Genomic DNA, 16,954 nt, shown 5'->3' on the forward strand with positions numbered 1-16,954 from the left:
GAACAATTTTTAGAGTAAAATGAGTTCAATTTACTGCTAAAATCAATCCAGCTTTTGTTGTAAAAAAGTCTATTAAGAATGTTGTACAGAATTGTGCTCAGGACGCAGGGGGCAGACAACAGTGTAACGAGAAAGAGGAACAGAAGCTTTCCTCAGTAGGCAGACATGGTGTATGATTCATGTTCATTTATAAATGAATCTGCCCCCGCACCATGTCTGCTTTTATTCTTTTATATTTTCTCTGGTTGGTCCCTTAACAATTTATACAAGAAAAGGAAAAAAATTCATGTCATATTTATATCTGCAATTTATTTGACCAGTAGATTAAGAGATTTCGCATTCTCTTCTCAAAACCTAGAAATTTAATTTTGTCAGAACCACCCACTCTTCAAGATCACATTCTGTCAAACATCAAAACACATCTGTATATTAAATAAAGAGGGTGCAAGCTAGGGCAGAGTATTGCCCCTCGAAAAATCATAACAACCGCTTCTTGGCATCGGTTCAGTGTTTTTACGGGTGACTAATCTGCTCCCACATGTGTACCCTGTTGGTCATTTACATTGTTAGGTTCAACGAAGCCCAACATAATAACATACCATGGCTCCCAAAACGGTCATATATTCCAGACATTTATAAATTTACCAGACATTGTCCGTCTGGGAAAAGCATGAAACCGTCATCTACTTTTAGTTTTCATGGCTTCCTTAAGAGACGGTCATTTTAAGATTCTTTTAACATACTGTAAATTCAGAAATTATTGCGTGCATTTATTATTGCGATTGTTAAAAAATGGACATAAATGCGAGTTTAATTTTTGCGATTTCAGGAAAATCTTCATAAAGATATATGTTTCAGATATCAAAATGCGAGTTCTTATTATTGCGATACTCACCCAGTCGCATTATTCGCATTAATAAAAACCTCGCAATAATTTCTGAATTTACAGTAATTAAAAAAAAATTGGAAGTTTGATCTTTTTGACCCGACCTTTTGCTTAAACAGTCACACATTTCTAGTCATAAAAGTGACATGATGATTAAGTACTATCAAAACAAACTCTTCTTTAATACTTTATCATTTTAATCAAGGTTAATTAGTTGTCGGACAGCTGAAATTTACCTGTTCAGGCGACAGGTAAACTATTTTGTACCGGACATTGATCGGTCTATTCAAAGTTATTTTCTTACATTTAAGCGGTTTGCATCTAATTAATTTAGTCAGAAAGATTAATATTGTCAGAAATACATTTATAAATATGATTTGATGAAAAATTTAAAAAGGTTTTAAAGGAAAAATCGTCAGAACCACGTTGTTTGAACTAGTACACGAGTGTGCAGGTGGGAAATTTAATTATGCTCCCTAATTCTTCAAAAATGATAAAATTATCATTGATACCTTTATCTAATGTTCATTTCGAGTATTTTCTTGAAGAAATAACGTGGAAAGAGCTACTTAAACTCAATCGTGCTTTGTAAACGTACACAGATTTTACGTATCCCTCTCTGGTCCATGTTTTACCATTGTCAAGTCAACATCCGGTATTAGGAAATGTGCTTTTAAAAACGAAAGTAAAGAGTTTGACAACGTTATTTTGCACAAATAAAGAGTCTAAGGCAGATATTAGTACGCTGATGTTGCACACTTCGAATGATGCTCTGTCAATTTAACATTTTACATCAGAACATCGAGTTTATATCAAAGTAAAGTTTAATATCATTTTTTTAATGTCAATCATTGGTTATATGATGGCCAACTGATTACCATGGTCCATAATTGCCTTTTGTTATTAAGTCTTAAGGGATTAAAATCGGGATAAGACATATAATGTCCGGCTGGCTCAAATATTTTTTGAAAGCCCTGTAACATACCATAATTGATTTTTCACTGCCCTTTTTTGTTTAAGATAATTAATCAGCGAGAACATATTCCTATTACGACCCATGAAATGCATAAAATTTGTATTAAAGTTTATTTTCATATTTCTGACACAGAACTAAAATAGAAAAATTTAAAAAGCTGTAGATTTAAGTACTATTCTAGATATCAAAGAAGCAGGCGCATCAAACAATTTGATTAGGAACCTTTTTCTGGTGTCATCAATAGAAAAAAAATAAGTTTTCATGAAATAAAATGTTTTCATAAAATAAAATTTTTTGCCTACCTACCCTACCTTATTTGTTTGGAGGTGAAATAGGAAACACACAATATTTATTTTGGCCTAAACTCGATAAGATAAATGGTAACTTTATGCTCCCACAACCAAGTGGCTGGGACATATAGCTTTTTTTTAGCGTCTGTGGTCTCATGGTAGCATGCTCCCTCGATACAGCTGGTCATGAATTCGATACCTGGCTAAGTTGAACAGATTCTTGAAATTGTCATTTTATACTTTTATGCTAAGCACACAACGTTTTTTAGATTACTTGGCCAATTACAACCAAACTTGACCCCAATCATTCCTAGAGTGCCTTGTTTCAAATGATACCTTAGATCTTTGCCTATCAATATTGCTGCTAGGCTAATCTATAAAATCAATAAAAAGATGTCTTTAGAAAATGTTGAAATCTATTCTTTATCTTTTAAAAAATATGATTGATGACAAATTGCTATCAAATATGACTAGAAATAGAAAGTTGAGCAAAGAATTCATAACAAAATTCTGAATAAACATGAAAAAGAAAAATGCTACCAAATTTTAAGTTAATGATACATCTGTCATTTCCCTTCAAAATTTGGATGATTATTCCAATGACCATCCAACATAACATCTGTTGGTACCAGAAGTACAAAGTTAAATTATATAAAAAATCTGACATACCCTGTCTTTGGTTCTATACCTGGAATCTTTTTACCCTTATGCTGATTGATATATTTGTTTCGTGACGTACATATAGAAAAGATTTGATATATATCATATCATATCATCTCTCATTATTTTTATACCAAAGACCTGAAAGTTTGAAAAGAGTGTACATTGGTATACTGCACATATATTCTGACAACAAAATGTAGAAAACATTATTTTAATTTACATAGACTGTTCTTTGCATGAAGTGTAATTGAAGAGTGTCGTGATAGAAACTAATTATTGTTTATTACATTGCAGCATATCAGGAATGAACAACATAAGCAGTTTGTTAGGGATAAAAAGAATTATGAATCATTAGATATTCTGATTAAGACTGGTTCAAACTGTAACACAGCTAAGTTTTTACAGAGAACTCTCACTACACATCTGAGAAAAGGCAAGACTATCAGGTGAATAACTAAGAGATTATATAAAGCTTTGTAGATGTGATAAAACTTGGCATTACAGAAAGATCACAATTGTGTTGTTCCTCTATATACATTGTATAATAGGCTGAAGGTTGGTACTTATCCATAATAAAGCTTTAGTTTGCTTAGAAATTAATGTGGTATGTCCTCTATTTTAAAGGGGCATTAGCATTCAAATTCAACTCAAATTCTCATATATGATTTATAACACACTAAAACACCTGTCTGTTTGATTTACTGTCATAGATTAAAACAAATAGGTAAATCATTGTTTTGCCTGTATAAGATTGATATTTTGTGGGCAGAATCAGTCAACAAAAGGGTTCTTCCCAGTGGCTGCATTGTTTCACTTTTCAATGTGGACATTCTTTTCTTATTATTAACTAAATATGCTCAGCACATGCTTTACCTATCTCCAGTTAAGGGTCAAATGGAAGTTCACATGAATACTAATGTAAATGAGGTTGAATTAATGACTTGCAAGCCAGTAATGAATCAGGGATGTTTTTGAGCTTATTTTGATAAAATTGGACCATACTGACTGCTAATAGCGAAATATTATTTCACAATTCCGCTTTTATAAATGTTTAAAAAAAAAAATCATAGTTTGATTTTTTTTGTCAATTTGTAGCTTATGCCCCTTTTATAAACCTGAACAAATCAACTAGAATTAGCCATACCTTTACTTTTGGACTTTATAAGACAATTTTCCAGTGAGTTGACAGTCTCATCTTATACCCTCATTGACCTATGTAAGACTTTTTAAATCCAGTTGCAAGATAAAAAAAATCAAGGATTGAATCTTTCTGAAATTATTATGTTGCAAACGAATGCAACTTTATAGTAAAAAGTTAATGCCTATAAACAATTTATTTGCAAATTCTTATCTAACCCGTAAACATCAGCTGTCAGCTTTCCTATTATTAACCATTGTTAAATCTGCTTAAATGATTGGGGTATCTAAATTATTTTGTACAGTTAACATTTTATGGTTTTGTTAAGGAAAATAATCTGGCCACAGATAGAGTTTAAACTTCAATATTTTGTTCTTAAAAGATGAAATATATGGCAAAGTATAAAGTGATATTCTAGGTGGTAATACATTTACATTTCAAACTTTTATGGAAAATGTGAAGTATTAAGAAGCATGGCTTAAAGGTATTAATGGAAATGAGTACTTAGGTGCAGTATGTTGCAGTTTTTTTGTGGTACAAAATGTGAACATTTTTCATTTTCATTATTTCAGTGAAGATATAGATACATCAATTCCTGAGGCCAAACAATGGACTCCAAGAAAATCTGCTGCAGCCAAAATTGCAATGAAAAAACAAAGAAAAGAAAGAAAGAATGACTTCACTGTAGAGCAGAAGAATCCTAGTACTGGAACTGTTCAACAAGCTGGTGAAACTAAAAATGTCAAAGAAAAGATAAAACGTATTATAAAAACTGAGGAAAATGTTGATGATAGTAAAACTGAGCAGGAAGAAAGTTCTATTAAAGGAAAGGAATGTTTGATTATATGTAATGGGAATGAATCAAATACTAAGGATAGCAAATGTCAAAAATCAGAAGGGAAAAGGAAAAGAAAAGAAGCGGATACTAGTAGAAATGAAAGGGATGTTGTTATAGACAAACTAGATGGATTGACTGTCAATAGTGAGGTCCAGATCAGTTTGTCAACTTTGAATGTAAACTCATCAGGAATGAATACAAGTTTAAATGAGGACAATTTACTGAATATGACATCTAAAGAACTAAAAGATTATCAGTTGATGATAAGTAAAAATGATAGGATATACAATAATGATTCTGCTGATAAAATTGTTCAGGATGCGGCAACTTGTATCAAAAATGGACAAACTACTAAGGGAGATGAATTACAAAATAATAAAATTAGCAAAGATAAGATAAAACAAAGTTGTGCAAAGAATGACCAGTTACCGCATAATCATAATGTTAGTAAAACAAGAAATAAAAGTGATAAACAAATGAATAAAGTAATCAGTTGTGACAGTGATAAAGTCAATAAGAGTATTGAAGAATCACTCGAAATGAACGTTGGTATTGAGAACCATTATGTTCCTAAAGCAAAATCATTCTTTATGCAACAAAATATGTCACTATGCCGGGTAGACTGGGGTGATGTAAAAAACGTTAAAACACAAGATGTAAAGGTTGTTGTAAAAAGATGGTCGCAAAAACTTGAAACGTCAAATCTGCCATTGAGGAATAATGTCACAGACAAAACAGACAAGGCTGACTTTAAAGGTACTGCCTCGACTGAAAAATCCAATGTGTCAAACAATATCAGAGAAATGGCTGACAAGAAAAAATACCAGAAAGTATCAAATGATATGAAATATTGCAATGAAAAGACTATTTGTACTAATGAACTTTCAAAGCTGAGTCCTACCAGAAAGGTTAAAGGTTATAACAAGACACCAGTGTTGTTACCAATTCAAAATGATATTCAACAAACTAAAAACAACAACATGGATGTTTATGATTTCAAAGATACTCCACAGAAGTGTAAGGATGTATATGCTTTGAGTAGTGAAATCAGTCTGATTGGGACAGAATCTCCAAAATTGAATAGAAAACATAAAACACCTACATCAGCAAATAGAATGACACTACAAAGTAGGAAATGTAATTCAGGTAGCCCAAGAAGCGAAATAAGTACAATCCCTGGATCAGCAAAAAAGAAAATGTGGCGCAAACCTAATTCCACTCCAGAAACTGCCAAGTCTGATTCTAAAAAACTTCATAGGCTAAAATTGCCAGTTCATTCTCAAAGTTCATCCAACACAGATTCCAGGTTAAAATTAAACATAAATTTGACAGAAACTTGTCAGGATTTGAAAACAAGTAAAAAGATTATATCAGCTGAAACTGTAATCAAATCACCAAACAAGAAAAAAAAATCAGTTGTAAAGGTAGCTAAAGATGTTTGTGGAAATGAGAAAAACACTGTCACATGTGGTGGTATGTTACGAAAAAGACAGAGGAACAAAAAATTAAATGAAATGGAAAAAAACATTCCCAAAACCAAAGATATTTCATCAGAAAAGAAGAAATTCTGTTTGACATTAGGCACTGAAAAAGTAAGCCATAGATCCAGTCCTTTACATTCAAGAGTGATACATACATGTACTGATAATGAAAGATATCCAACAGAATGTGGTCCTAATATTACAAACAAGATACCTGCAATAAAACAATTAAGTCAATCAAAACCATTTTATCTTGATGATATAGGGAAGAGTATGGAAAAAGGAATGAACCCTAAAGAAAAAACACCCAAAAAATCTCAGAAATGTTTACATCAGGATTCTGGGAATAGTTCTAGTAAGGGAAAATCACCCATGAAAATATTAGTTTGGAAGGCAGCAAATTTGGAAATAAAAAAATCAAAGAAAGTAAAATTAAATAGAAGTTGGTCATTACTTAGTGATAGAAGTGTAGGGAAGCTACTTGCCAGTGATGATGGTAATAATGAACAGTTTGAAGGCTTCTCTAAGGAAGATATCACAGCAGAAAGTAGTCTAGATAGCGACGCTTCGTTTGTGGAAACAACAGAAATAGATATGGATGAAAATTCCCATCAGGAATGGGTAATAAATGCAGAATTAGTCAATGAAGACAGTAATGATATACATGACCTGGTTCCTGTGTTTACCTCTCCTGGAAAACGTTCTGACTCCTCGTGGGGAGATGCTTGTGAGGAATATATACTGTCACAAGTTTCATTTAATCCCTCAAATACACAAAGTATCATAGAAACTTTCTCTAGTCCAAAAAATTTACAGTTCTCTCCAAAAAAAAGAAAGAGACTTTGTAGCATAGAAGAAGATAATATCCACAAGAGTGCTATAAACTCTTCATTGTTAAGAACTCCAAAGCGCAGAAGAAAGAGGAGAAAAGTCATTCAGAATGGAATTGAAAAGGTTGACAATGAAATAGAATTTAATCATTTAAGTCCACAAAAGATGAGAGGATTTGTTAGTCCAGTAAAAAACTGTGATGAAGAAACAATGTTTTCATCTAGTCCATTGAAAGGTGTTTGTAGTACATCCACTCCATTTAGATTGGTTTCTAGTATTGAAGAGGGCAATGATTCTAAATTTAGTAACAATTTAAGTAGAAGTGCCCCTTTAAATTTCACATGTAAACAAAGAAAGTCTTGTGGGAAGTTGAAATTTCAGAAAGAAACAAATAAACTTAATCATCATGGTAAAAATATTGGGAGTGAAAAATCCAAAGATGGAATTAAGACGTCAAAATTTTCTGTGAAAGCTGAACATGGAAGAAGTAGGTCACGAAGTAGAAAATGATTAATACATGTAGTGCGTATGTAATGCTAATGAATCAATTGATATAAGGCAAAACAAGTTGAAAAAAATGATCTCACAACCAGGTACTAAGATAGCTTATCTGTATAGTGCATACCCATTATGTGCATCCGAAATCAAATTACCAGTCCGAAACAGCATTTCCTATCTCATCAGTGTAAATTTTTGTTCAATTGCATAGGTTAAGAGTGGCAATTCTGTTAGACATGTCCAAGGTTTTTTTTTTAATTTGTTGGTTTACTTGTTGGCCAACCAAATTTTGCAATTTTCAGAAAAAGGAAAACTTAATCGTAATTCCATGTTTTTTGCCTACCCTACATAACACATTGTGCATTATTAAATATAAATATTATTATAAAATAATGCACATACAGTGTATGACCTTTTTTAGCTCACCGGGGCCCCATGTGAGCTTATGCCATCACTTGGCGTCCGTCGTCTGTCGTCGTAAACTATTTAAAAAATCTTCTCCTCTGAAACTGGCCTAAATACCTTCAAACTTTAACTAAATGTTCCTTATGGTATCTAGTTTATAAATTGTATCCGAAATTTTGATCCATCGACAAACATGGCCGCCATGGCTAAAAATAGAACATAGGGGTCAAATGCAGTTTTTGGCTTATATCTCAAAAACTAAAGCTTTTAGAGCAAATCTGACATGGGGTAAAATTGTTCAATTGGTCAAGATCTATCAGCTCTGAAATTTTCAGACGAATCGAACAACCCATTGTTGGGTTGCTGCCACCGAATTGGTAGTTTTAACAAAATTTTGCAGTTTTTTGTTATTATTTTGAATATTATTATAGATATATATAAACTGTAAGCAGCAATAATGTTCAGCAAAGTAAGATCTACAAAAAAGTTATATGACCATAATTGTCAATTGACCCCTTAAGGAGTAATTGCCCTTTAAAGACAATTTTACACAATTGGTTCATCAAGTTTGCTTACATTTAGAAATCTTCTCCTCTGAAACTACTGGGCCAATTACCTTCAAACTTTAACTAAATGTTTCTTAGGGTATCTTGTTTATAAATTGTATCCGAAGTTTGTATCCATCGACAAACATGGCCTCCATGGCTAAAAATAGAACATTAGGGTCAAATGCAGTTTTTGGCTTATATCTCAAAAACTAAATCTTTTAGAGCAAATGTGACATGGGGGAAAATTGTTTAATTGGTCAAGATCTATTGGCCCTGAAATTATCAGACGAATCGAACAACCCATTGTTGGGTTGCTGCCACCGAATTGGTAGTTTTAACAAAATTTGCAGTTTTTTGTTATTATTTTGAATATTACTATAGATATATGTAAACTGTAGCAGCAATAATGTTCAGCAAAGTAAGATCTTCAAAAAAGTTAATATGACCAAAATTGTCAATTGACCCCTTAAGGAGTTATTGCCCTTTAAAGACAATTTTACACAATTTGTTCATCAAGTTTGCTAACATTTAAAAATCTTCTCTGAAATACAGGTGAGCGATTCAGGCTCTTGAGAGCCTCTTGTTTTCTTTCCCACCGCAGATAGACCCAAACATTTTCAGAGTAAATATAAGTAAAACTAACAAATTAAACATGCCTTAATAGCATAAATATATTTGAAGGAATGATAAAAAAACATTTTATTTTTCCTTGTTTACTTCTTTTCTGTGAAGTGAATGATTTTTATCTGTCATATAGGGCATTAGGCTATGCAGTTCTGAGGCAACTACTTTATTCATTTTTAGGGGGTTGATTTTTAAAATTTATTTTTAGACTGGTAAAGTTTTTAAGATATAGAAATGTTGTTCAATACTCTTGTATACCTCACTGTTTTTAGTCAATAGTATCATGCATTGATCATTGTATTTGACTACCATCTTAATCTTTTGTACTTTTTTAACACAATATATATATGAAGAGTTAAAATATTCTATGCATCACTTTAGTTATTTATTTGTGTTGAGAGAAAATTTATAAAGATTAGTTTAGCAAACTCAAAAGTCTGATGTGATATATTGCCATCACTTAGACTTTCTGTCATTTTGAAATCTTTCACCTACCTCATCTCATTTTCATGTTTTTCAGCAACTTCTTAATAAAACTATTTTTTTTGTCAGTTGAATTTCTCACTTATAATGACGAATAGTATATGGTATATAGGATCCTTGAAGGGTCTACATGTCCATCAGAAAAGTGATCACCTGACCTCGACCTCATTTCATGGATCAGTGATCAAGGTAAAGTTATTTGATTAGGTTTCATTTCTCAGATACTATAAGCAGTAGGACAACTACATTTGGTGTATGGAACATGTGGAATAATTGTAAGGTGTACATGTCTATGGCATTTTCATGATTCATTGATCAATGTAAGTTTGAGTGTTTTGATTGGTTTCTTAGATACTTTAAGCAATAGTTCAACTTTATGTGGTACATGGAATGATTGTAATGTGTACACGACTGTCAGGCAGGTGTCATTTGACCTTGACCATATTTTCTTAGTTCATTGGTCAATGTTAAGTTTTCCTGGTTATGTCTGTTTCTCATATACTATAAGCAATTGTTCAACTATAGTTGGTCACTTTATTATTTTGCTATATGGAATGATTTTACATGTCTGTCTGGCAGGGTTCTTCTAACCTTTACCTAATTTACATGGATCTTGGAACATTTTAAGGTTACCTGATACTTACAGTAAAACCTCTACCTACAAGAACTTCAACCTAAAATCAATCATGATCAGTAAAGCAGGCAAGACTCTTCAGCCTGTGCACTCATCGTCATGGTTCAGCAACTGCTTTTGTCATATGAATTTCTCCCTTATTATTAGAACTTAGATAACTATATTTGGTATTCGTATCCTTGCAAGGTCTACATGTTTGTCAGACAGGGTTTACCTGACGACTTCATTTCATGGATCAGTGGTTAATAAAATTGAGAATGGAAATGGGGAATATGTCAAAGAGACAAAAACCAGACCAAAGAGCATAAAACAGCCCAAGGCCACCAATGGGTCTTCAACACAGCGAGAAAATCCAACACCCAGAGGCTGGCTTCAGCTGGCCCCTTAACAAAAATAGTATAAGTTTTTTGTGATTTCCAGATACTATAGGCAGTAGGCCAACTATATTTGCTGTACGCAATGATTGGAAGGTGTACATGTCTGTCTTGGAGGTTTTATCTGACCTTGACCTTTATTTACTGGTAAATTGGTCAATTTTAAGTTTTTTGGGTTGAGTTGTTTCTCCGATACTTTATATTTTGATGTTCATTTCCAATTACTGACAGTAACTTTTACATAATTTATATGGGTTCAGTAAACAAACAGAAATTTTTGAAGTGCGGATTGTCAAGGGACTTAAGTGTGTGCTATACTCTTTATTACTGGTAATGCAATAACATTCTGATGAAAGTTTACTGGCACATGTTTTCCTAATAATAGATGTTAACTTGTCAGCAATAAAGGTTGGAACAGAGATGAAATACATAAATATGTTTATGGCGTGTATATTTCTGTCAAACACCCAAACCTTTCTGCCAATTCATGTTTTTTTCAAATAAATACTTGCGAGAAACCTGATAAGTTATGCAACTAAATTATTGATATTGATAAAACTTTTGTATGAATTTCACCTGCTCACACAGGAACATATGCAAACAATGTGGTTCCTATGATTTTTCACTCTAAAACATGAATTTAATCAGTTTTGATATAATTTTGACAAACCCAGTCATTTATAGCTAAATTAATTAGTTTCAAACCTGGCAACACCTTAAAAAGACCGATGATGTTGGGTACCTGTTTACCTGTCAAATAAACTATATTAAGGGTGGAATGAATGTAAGGTGTACATATTTTTCTGTCCGGGTTTAATCTGACCTTGACCTTATTCTCATTGTTCATTGGTCAATGTTAAGTTTTCCTGGTTAGGTCTGTTTCTTAGATACTATACTTGTAAGCAATGGGTTCACTCTTTGGTGCAAGAAATGATTTTAAGGTTGTCTGTCTGGCATGTATCATATGACCTTGACCCCATTTTCATGGTTCAATGTTTAATGTTAATTTTGTATGGTTTGGTCTGTTTCTTAGATACTACAAGCAATTTTTTAACTATATTTGGTGTATGAAATGAATGTAAGATGAATATGTCTGTCTGGTAGGTTTTATCTGACCTTATCTTCATTGTCGTGCATCATTATTAATGTAAAGAATATGTGATACTTGTAGTCAAAATTTATCTTGAAGAATTTCAAAATTAAATCAATCATGGTCAGTAAAGCAGGTGAGACATTTCAGCATGTACACTCTTGCTACTCATGCAGTTATGTTTATTTTTCAGGATTAATTCTGTTCCTAAGCAACTATAAATATATCATGACAGGTCTACAGTATGGCATATATGTATTTGTTTTGAATTGTACTTATGTCTTTCTGAAACAGCAGATGGTCTTGAACGCATTCATGGTTGGGTTTAAGATTTGATTTTTGTTAGGTCAGTATGTTGGAAATTATTCTTGATAAAATTGAAATGATCTTGCCGACAGGCTTCATTAGATCTTGACTTCAGTTATGGAGTGATATGGCCTGTAGAATAAATCAAATATTGCAGCAGATGAGACATTTTATTGTGTCAACTCTTGTTTAATAATACAGAAATCAAGGAGTACCCCTGATGTAGCCATATTTTGCTGAGCAGTTCATAGTTCTACATTATAATTTGTTTTTCTTTTTCTGTCTTCATATCTATGTGACACTTTGTATTTTTATTTGTGTTTTATATGCAATAGCAATAATAGTTGTATAGTGTTACTGAATATCATTACATTTTTATATCTTATTTGATGCACTTTATATAAGACTGATAATACCTAGTGTTTCTATAAATGTGATGCTGGATTACTTTACTTTCGAGTCATTTTATGTTATTTCCATTAGCTGAAGATTTCTAATTAAAATGATATATACTACATTTGGATTTGAGATGTTAACTCTGAAATATTTGTCAATTATATATCTTTACCAAGGAGAGGTGGTTCACATTTTCTCTACCACTAAGGTAGGATGAAGGATCAAGTTGGTTTTGAATATTTATGCCCTATAACTATGCATGTAGTTTACCATTGTCAGTCCTTATCTCCAACAGACTTTTGTTTAATGTCTCCATATTTTCCTCTGTATATTGGTATCTATAATTGGTTGTTAAATTTTGAATTTGAATTTCATATTGGTTGACAAACGTTTGACAGAATTACAATCCTTGATCTTTGAAAAGTAGATCATACATTGGAGTAACCTTTTTATACGACCGCAAAAAATTTGCGTTTCTATAATGCTATCATGTTGTCGTCGTCGTCCGAAGACACATTTGGTTTCTGGACAATAACTTTAGTTTAAGTAAATGGATCTCTATGAAATTTTACAAGAAGGTTCAATACCACAAAAGGAAGGTTGGGATTGAGTTTGGGGGTAATTGCGTCAAATGTTTAGAAATTAGGGGCCAAAAAAAAGCATTTTTCTAGTTTCCCGACAATAACTTGTGTTACAAGTTTATGGAACTCTCTGAAATAGTACATTTTTCCTGAAAAGAAGTTCAAAATTTTTTTTCCCCATTTTTTTACATTGATTATTTCTGATTTATATATAAAAGCAACAGATACTGATATAGCAGGAGATCCACACCAAACAGGGTGTGTAAATTATTATATTTAACAGATTAACTAAGTATTGTGCAATAGCAAGAAATCTTCAATTGAAAATAAATACAAATCTTTTAACCAATTTCGATGGGATTAAATTAAGTCTTTAATTTTTGGGGGTTCTAACCTTGTATTACTATTTTGGATATTGGGTCCCATTTTTAAATTGGTCTACACTGAGGTCCAAAGGGTCCAAAATTAAACTTTGTTTGATTTCATCAAAAACTGAATTATTGCGGCTCTATGATATGCTGAATCTTATTGTGCATTTAGATTTTTTATTTTGGGCCCTGTTTTCAAATTAGTCCATATTAAGGTTCGAAGGGTCCAAAATTTAACTTTGTTTGATTTCAACTAAAATTAAATTTTTGGTGTTTTTTTATATGCTGAATCTAACCATGTTGTTAGATTTTGGATATCAGACCATACTAGGTAAATTGAATGTCCCATTTCAAATCTTTGACCACATTTATTTTGTGTCAGAAACCTATATTTTGTCAAAATTTTGATCACAATCCAAATTCAGTTAGTATCAAGCTTGAATATTGTGTCCAAACTTGCCCCAACTGTTCAGGGTTCGACCTCTGCGGTCGTATATGGCTGCGCTCGGCGAAGCATTTTATTATTTATGTGCAAGCTTCATCGGCAGCCAGATCTCAGGGAAACTAATATTCTTGTTACCTTACATGTAGTTACATTTAAGGGAGTCTGACTTTGTGATGTAAGAAGGTCATGTGATCCATATTTAATGGTTAATTGACTGTTTAGCTCCAAGTTGATGATGGTTAAATTTATGTCCCAACTTTATATGTCAGTATAAACTATATGTAAAAGAATCTTCTAAACATGTGTTAATATGCATTTTTGGGGAGTTGGCTTAGCATCCAGGTTTCATGATTTATTGACTTTTTTGATTAAGTTTGATGTCTGCAGTTCATCACAGCCGACACTCGGCTAACTGAGAGATTGGTTGGTTAATTTATATTAAGTATGCGGCTATATGGGCGGTTGGTCTGTTAATCGTGTTGGCTAAAGTCTGTTAATCAGGTGTTATCGAGAAAATCATTGCAAGGTCAGTATGTTTCATTGTATAACTTCTTAAATATATTTGTATCATAAAAACTATTCATGTCTGGCAAAACAATTCGGAGTACTGAATCCAGTGGTGTAATTATTTTTTTTCTAGCTTCGATAAACGATCTATAAAATGAAAAGGCGGATTACTCATCAGTAAATTTATACACATTTTACACACACAAAATGTACACAAAAATGACAAGTCGGTTGAATTTACTTGCATGCAATATTCTGAACATCGAAAAAAGACAGGCATTATGTTTGTTAACCACATTAATATCATTATGTGAAAAATCTACACGAAAATCTGTATTTTGGTGACATAAATCAATTTTTATTAAAAATCTGGTCTGTTAATGGGTTGGATGTATAAAACTCGGTCTGTTAATTGGTCTGTTGAGAGTTATGAATGACAATAAAAGTATAATTTGATTGCTATATGGGGTGTTATCTGAACAAATGGGTAGGTTCAAGACGAGTGGCTAAAATATACGGAAACAACACATGAACAATGAAACATAAATTTAGACAATGGAAATTGAAAATTGATAAAAATGGTTTCAAAAAGTGTAATATTAAAATAGAAAATGACAATGATGACTTGGTAGAAAAGACAATGCATACCGGAAAACGCATGGAATTTAACCAGCTGCCTTGCAACACATGACAGATTCATAGATGTTGCAGACTTTGAACATACACAAAAAATAAGGCTGATTGATAACTTGGCGTAAATAATAAATTCATGCATATTCCAGTGGCCAATCAGTCCATATCACGCTATATTGAAGTGACACACCCTTCAATAAAATGCAAAGAAAGTCGAAAATAAAAATGCTATTACTATAAGGATACTGTTGCACCGTATTGTCATTTTTTCTTCACAAGTACATCTCATTAACTTTTTCAATGAGAAAATATAAAGGTAGCAAAACTATTGTCGTGGCTAAATAACTCTTAACTGACACGATTTAAATTGTCCAACCCATTAACAGACTTTATTCCCCTAATATTCATTTAAATGTGGTATTACTCAAGTTATACTACAATTATGAAATATTTCTCAATGTCAATTTATTTTTTAGAACCAAAGTACTATTTTGTGTCCTTTAAATGATATATAAAAAAAAAAAAATTTCGCCTTTTATCCAAAAAATTGCTATGCGTATAAGCATAAAAACTACATACTTGCGCGACGCCTTTTAGTTTTACTGAAAACTGTGCAGGCTATGAAATTATTTTACAGGTGGAAAATGTTCTATGATAGATATCATTTTGTCAGACACTTTTCTTTTTTTTATTTGGTTCTCATAATATGCCAAAAATCTGTATATTTAACAGAGTTAAACATTAAATTGTGCGTTTTACTCTTAACAGACGTATAACAGACCAACCGCCCATATAGCCGCATACTCAATATAGATTAACCGACCAATCTCTCGGTTAGCCCAGTGTCGGCCGTGTTCATAGCTCAGCAATTATATGTAACAAGGTCATCTTAACGTGTGTAAATATGTCTTAAAGAGCTTCTCTGCTAAGCACACAGCAATTGGGAGTAAGAGCAAAGACTGGTCGGCTTAGAGTCAGAATAATCTGTCTGATTAGGGTGACATGTTTTCCTGTGGACTGTTACCTTGTGATCTAGCAAAACAAATCTGGCTCAGCATGCAGTCTATAACAAAGCAGGTTTCATATTCATTAACACATTAACATATTCTCATCCTGATATGCATATTGCATTTGTCACTGGATACTAAACAACATTTCCTCAACATCATCAAGTACTGTGGATTCAATTTATTTTCGTTGGTACTAATTTTCGTGTATTGAGGAAAACTTGCAGTTTTGTGGTTTTGACAAAGTCTGCAGTTAACCTTATAGAAAATTTGTAATTCATTGAACATATAATTTCGTGGTTCAACTATACCCAGAAATCCACGCAAATTGGTATCCAATGAATAATAATGAATCCACAGTAGTAGGATCATCTTAGCTTAAGCAAAGATTCACCTTGGTCAGCATCAGGGCAAAAGTAGTTCACTCTGACTTATTTGTAAAGTTACATTGACCTTTATTAAGTTTTACGTTTGAGTTCATTTCTGATACCGATAAGTAGGTGGATCATTTATACTTATTTAGAAATGCGTATATGGGAGTAGGTCAGCATCCAGGCAACAGAGTACCATTATCAATCTAACCTACATTCCATGCTTTAATTACTTTGATCAAAATTTTACATTCTAGTTTATATCACAGTACTCTAAACTTGTATAGAGATGCAAAAATCCTATCATGCAGGAGGCAAACATTATCAAGGATTTATGAAAATGAGGTCAAGGTCAGATGAACCATGCCAGGCAGACGTGTACACCTTATAAGCATTCCATATTAAAAATAATTTTTGAAGAATTTTTCTTTTTAATTTTTGAAATCTGAAATGAGAAAAAATTGACCCCCCACAATTTCATAACTTAATCTATTTTATAATAGAATTAAAATATGGTGTCAAATCTTTCATATGGATTTTTTTGTATAAAAAAAGATGCAACATGTGCAGATATTTTTACT

General features: G+C 32.3%; 1 protein-coding gene across 1 annotated transcript in view; it reads left to right on the forward strand.

Moving 5' to 3' along the window:
* LOC127728506 (uncharacterized) overlaps window positions 1–12,582 on the forward strand; it is a 31,447-nt gene extending 18,865 nt beyond the window's left edge. The window contains exons 10-11 of the mRNA XM_052235890.1: window positions 3,110–3,261; window positions 4,526–12,582. Coding sequence (XP_052091850.1) covers window positions 3,110–3,261; window positions 4,526–7,613 — 3,240 coding nt within the window. The 3' untranslated portion in view covers window positions 7,614–12,582. The remainder of the gene's footprint in view (window positions 1–3,109; window positions 3,262–4,525) is intronic.
* The last annotated feature ends 4,372 nt before the right edge of the window (window positions 12,583–16,954 follow it).

Source organism: Mytilus californianus, unplaced genomic scaffold (genome assembly GCF_021869535.1).
Source record: "Mytilus californianus isolate M0D057914Y unplaced genomic scaffold, xbMytCali1.0.p SCAF_2, whole genome shotgun sequence".
In the NCBI taxonomy this organism is placed as follows: Eukaryota; Metazoa; Mollusca; class Bivalvia; order Mytilida; family Mytilidae; genus Mytilus; species Mytilus californianus.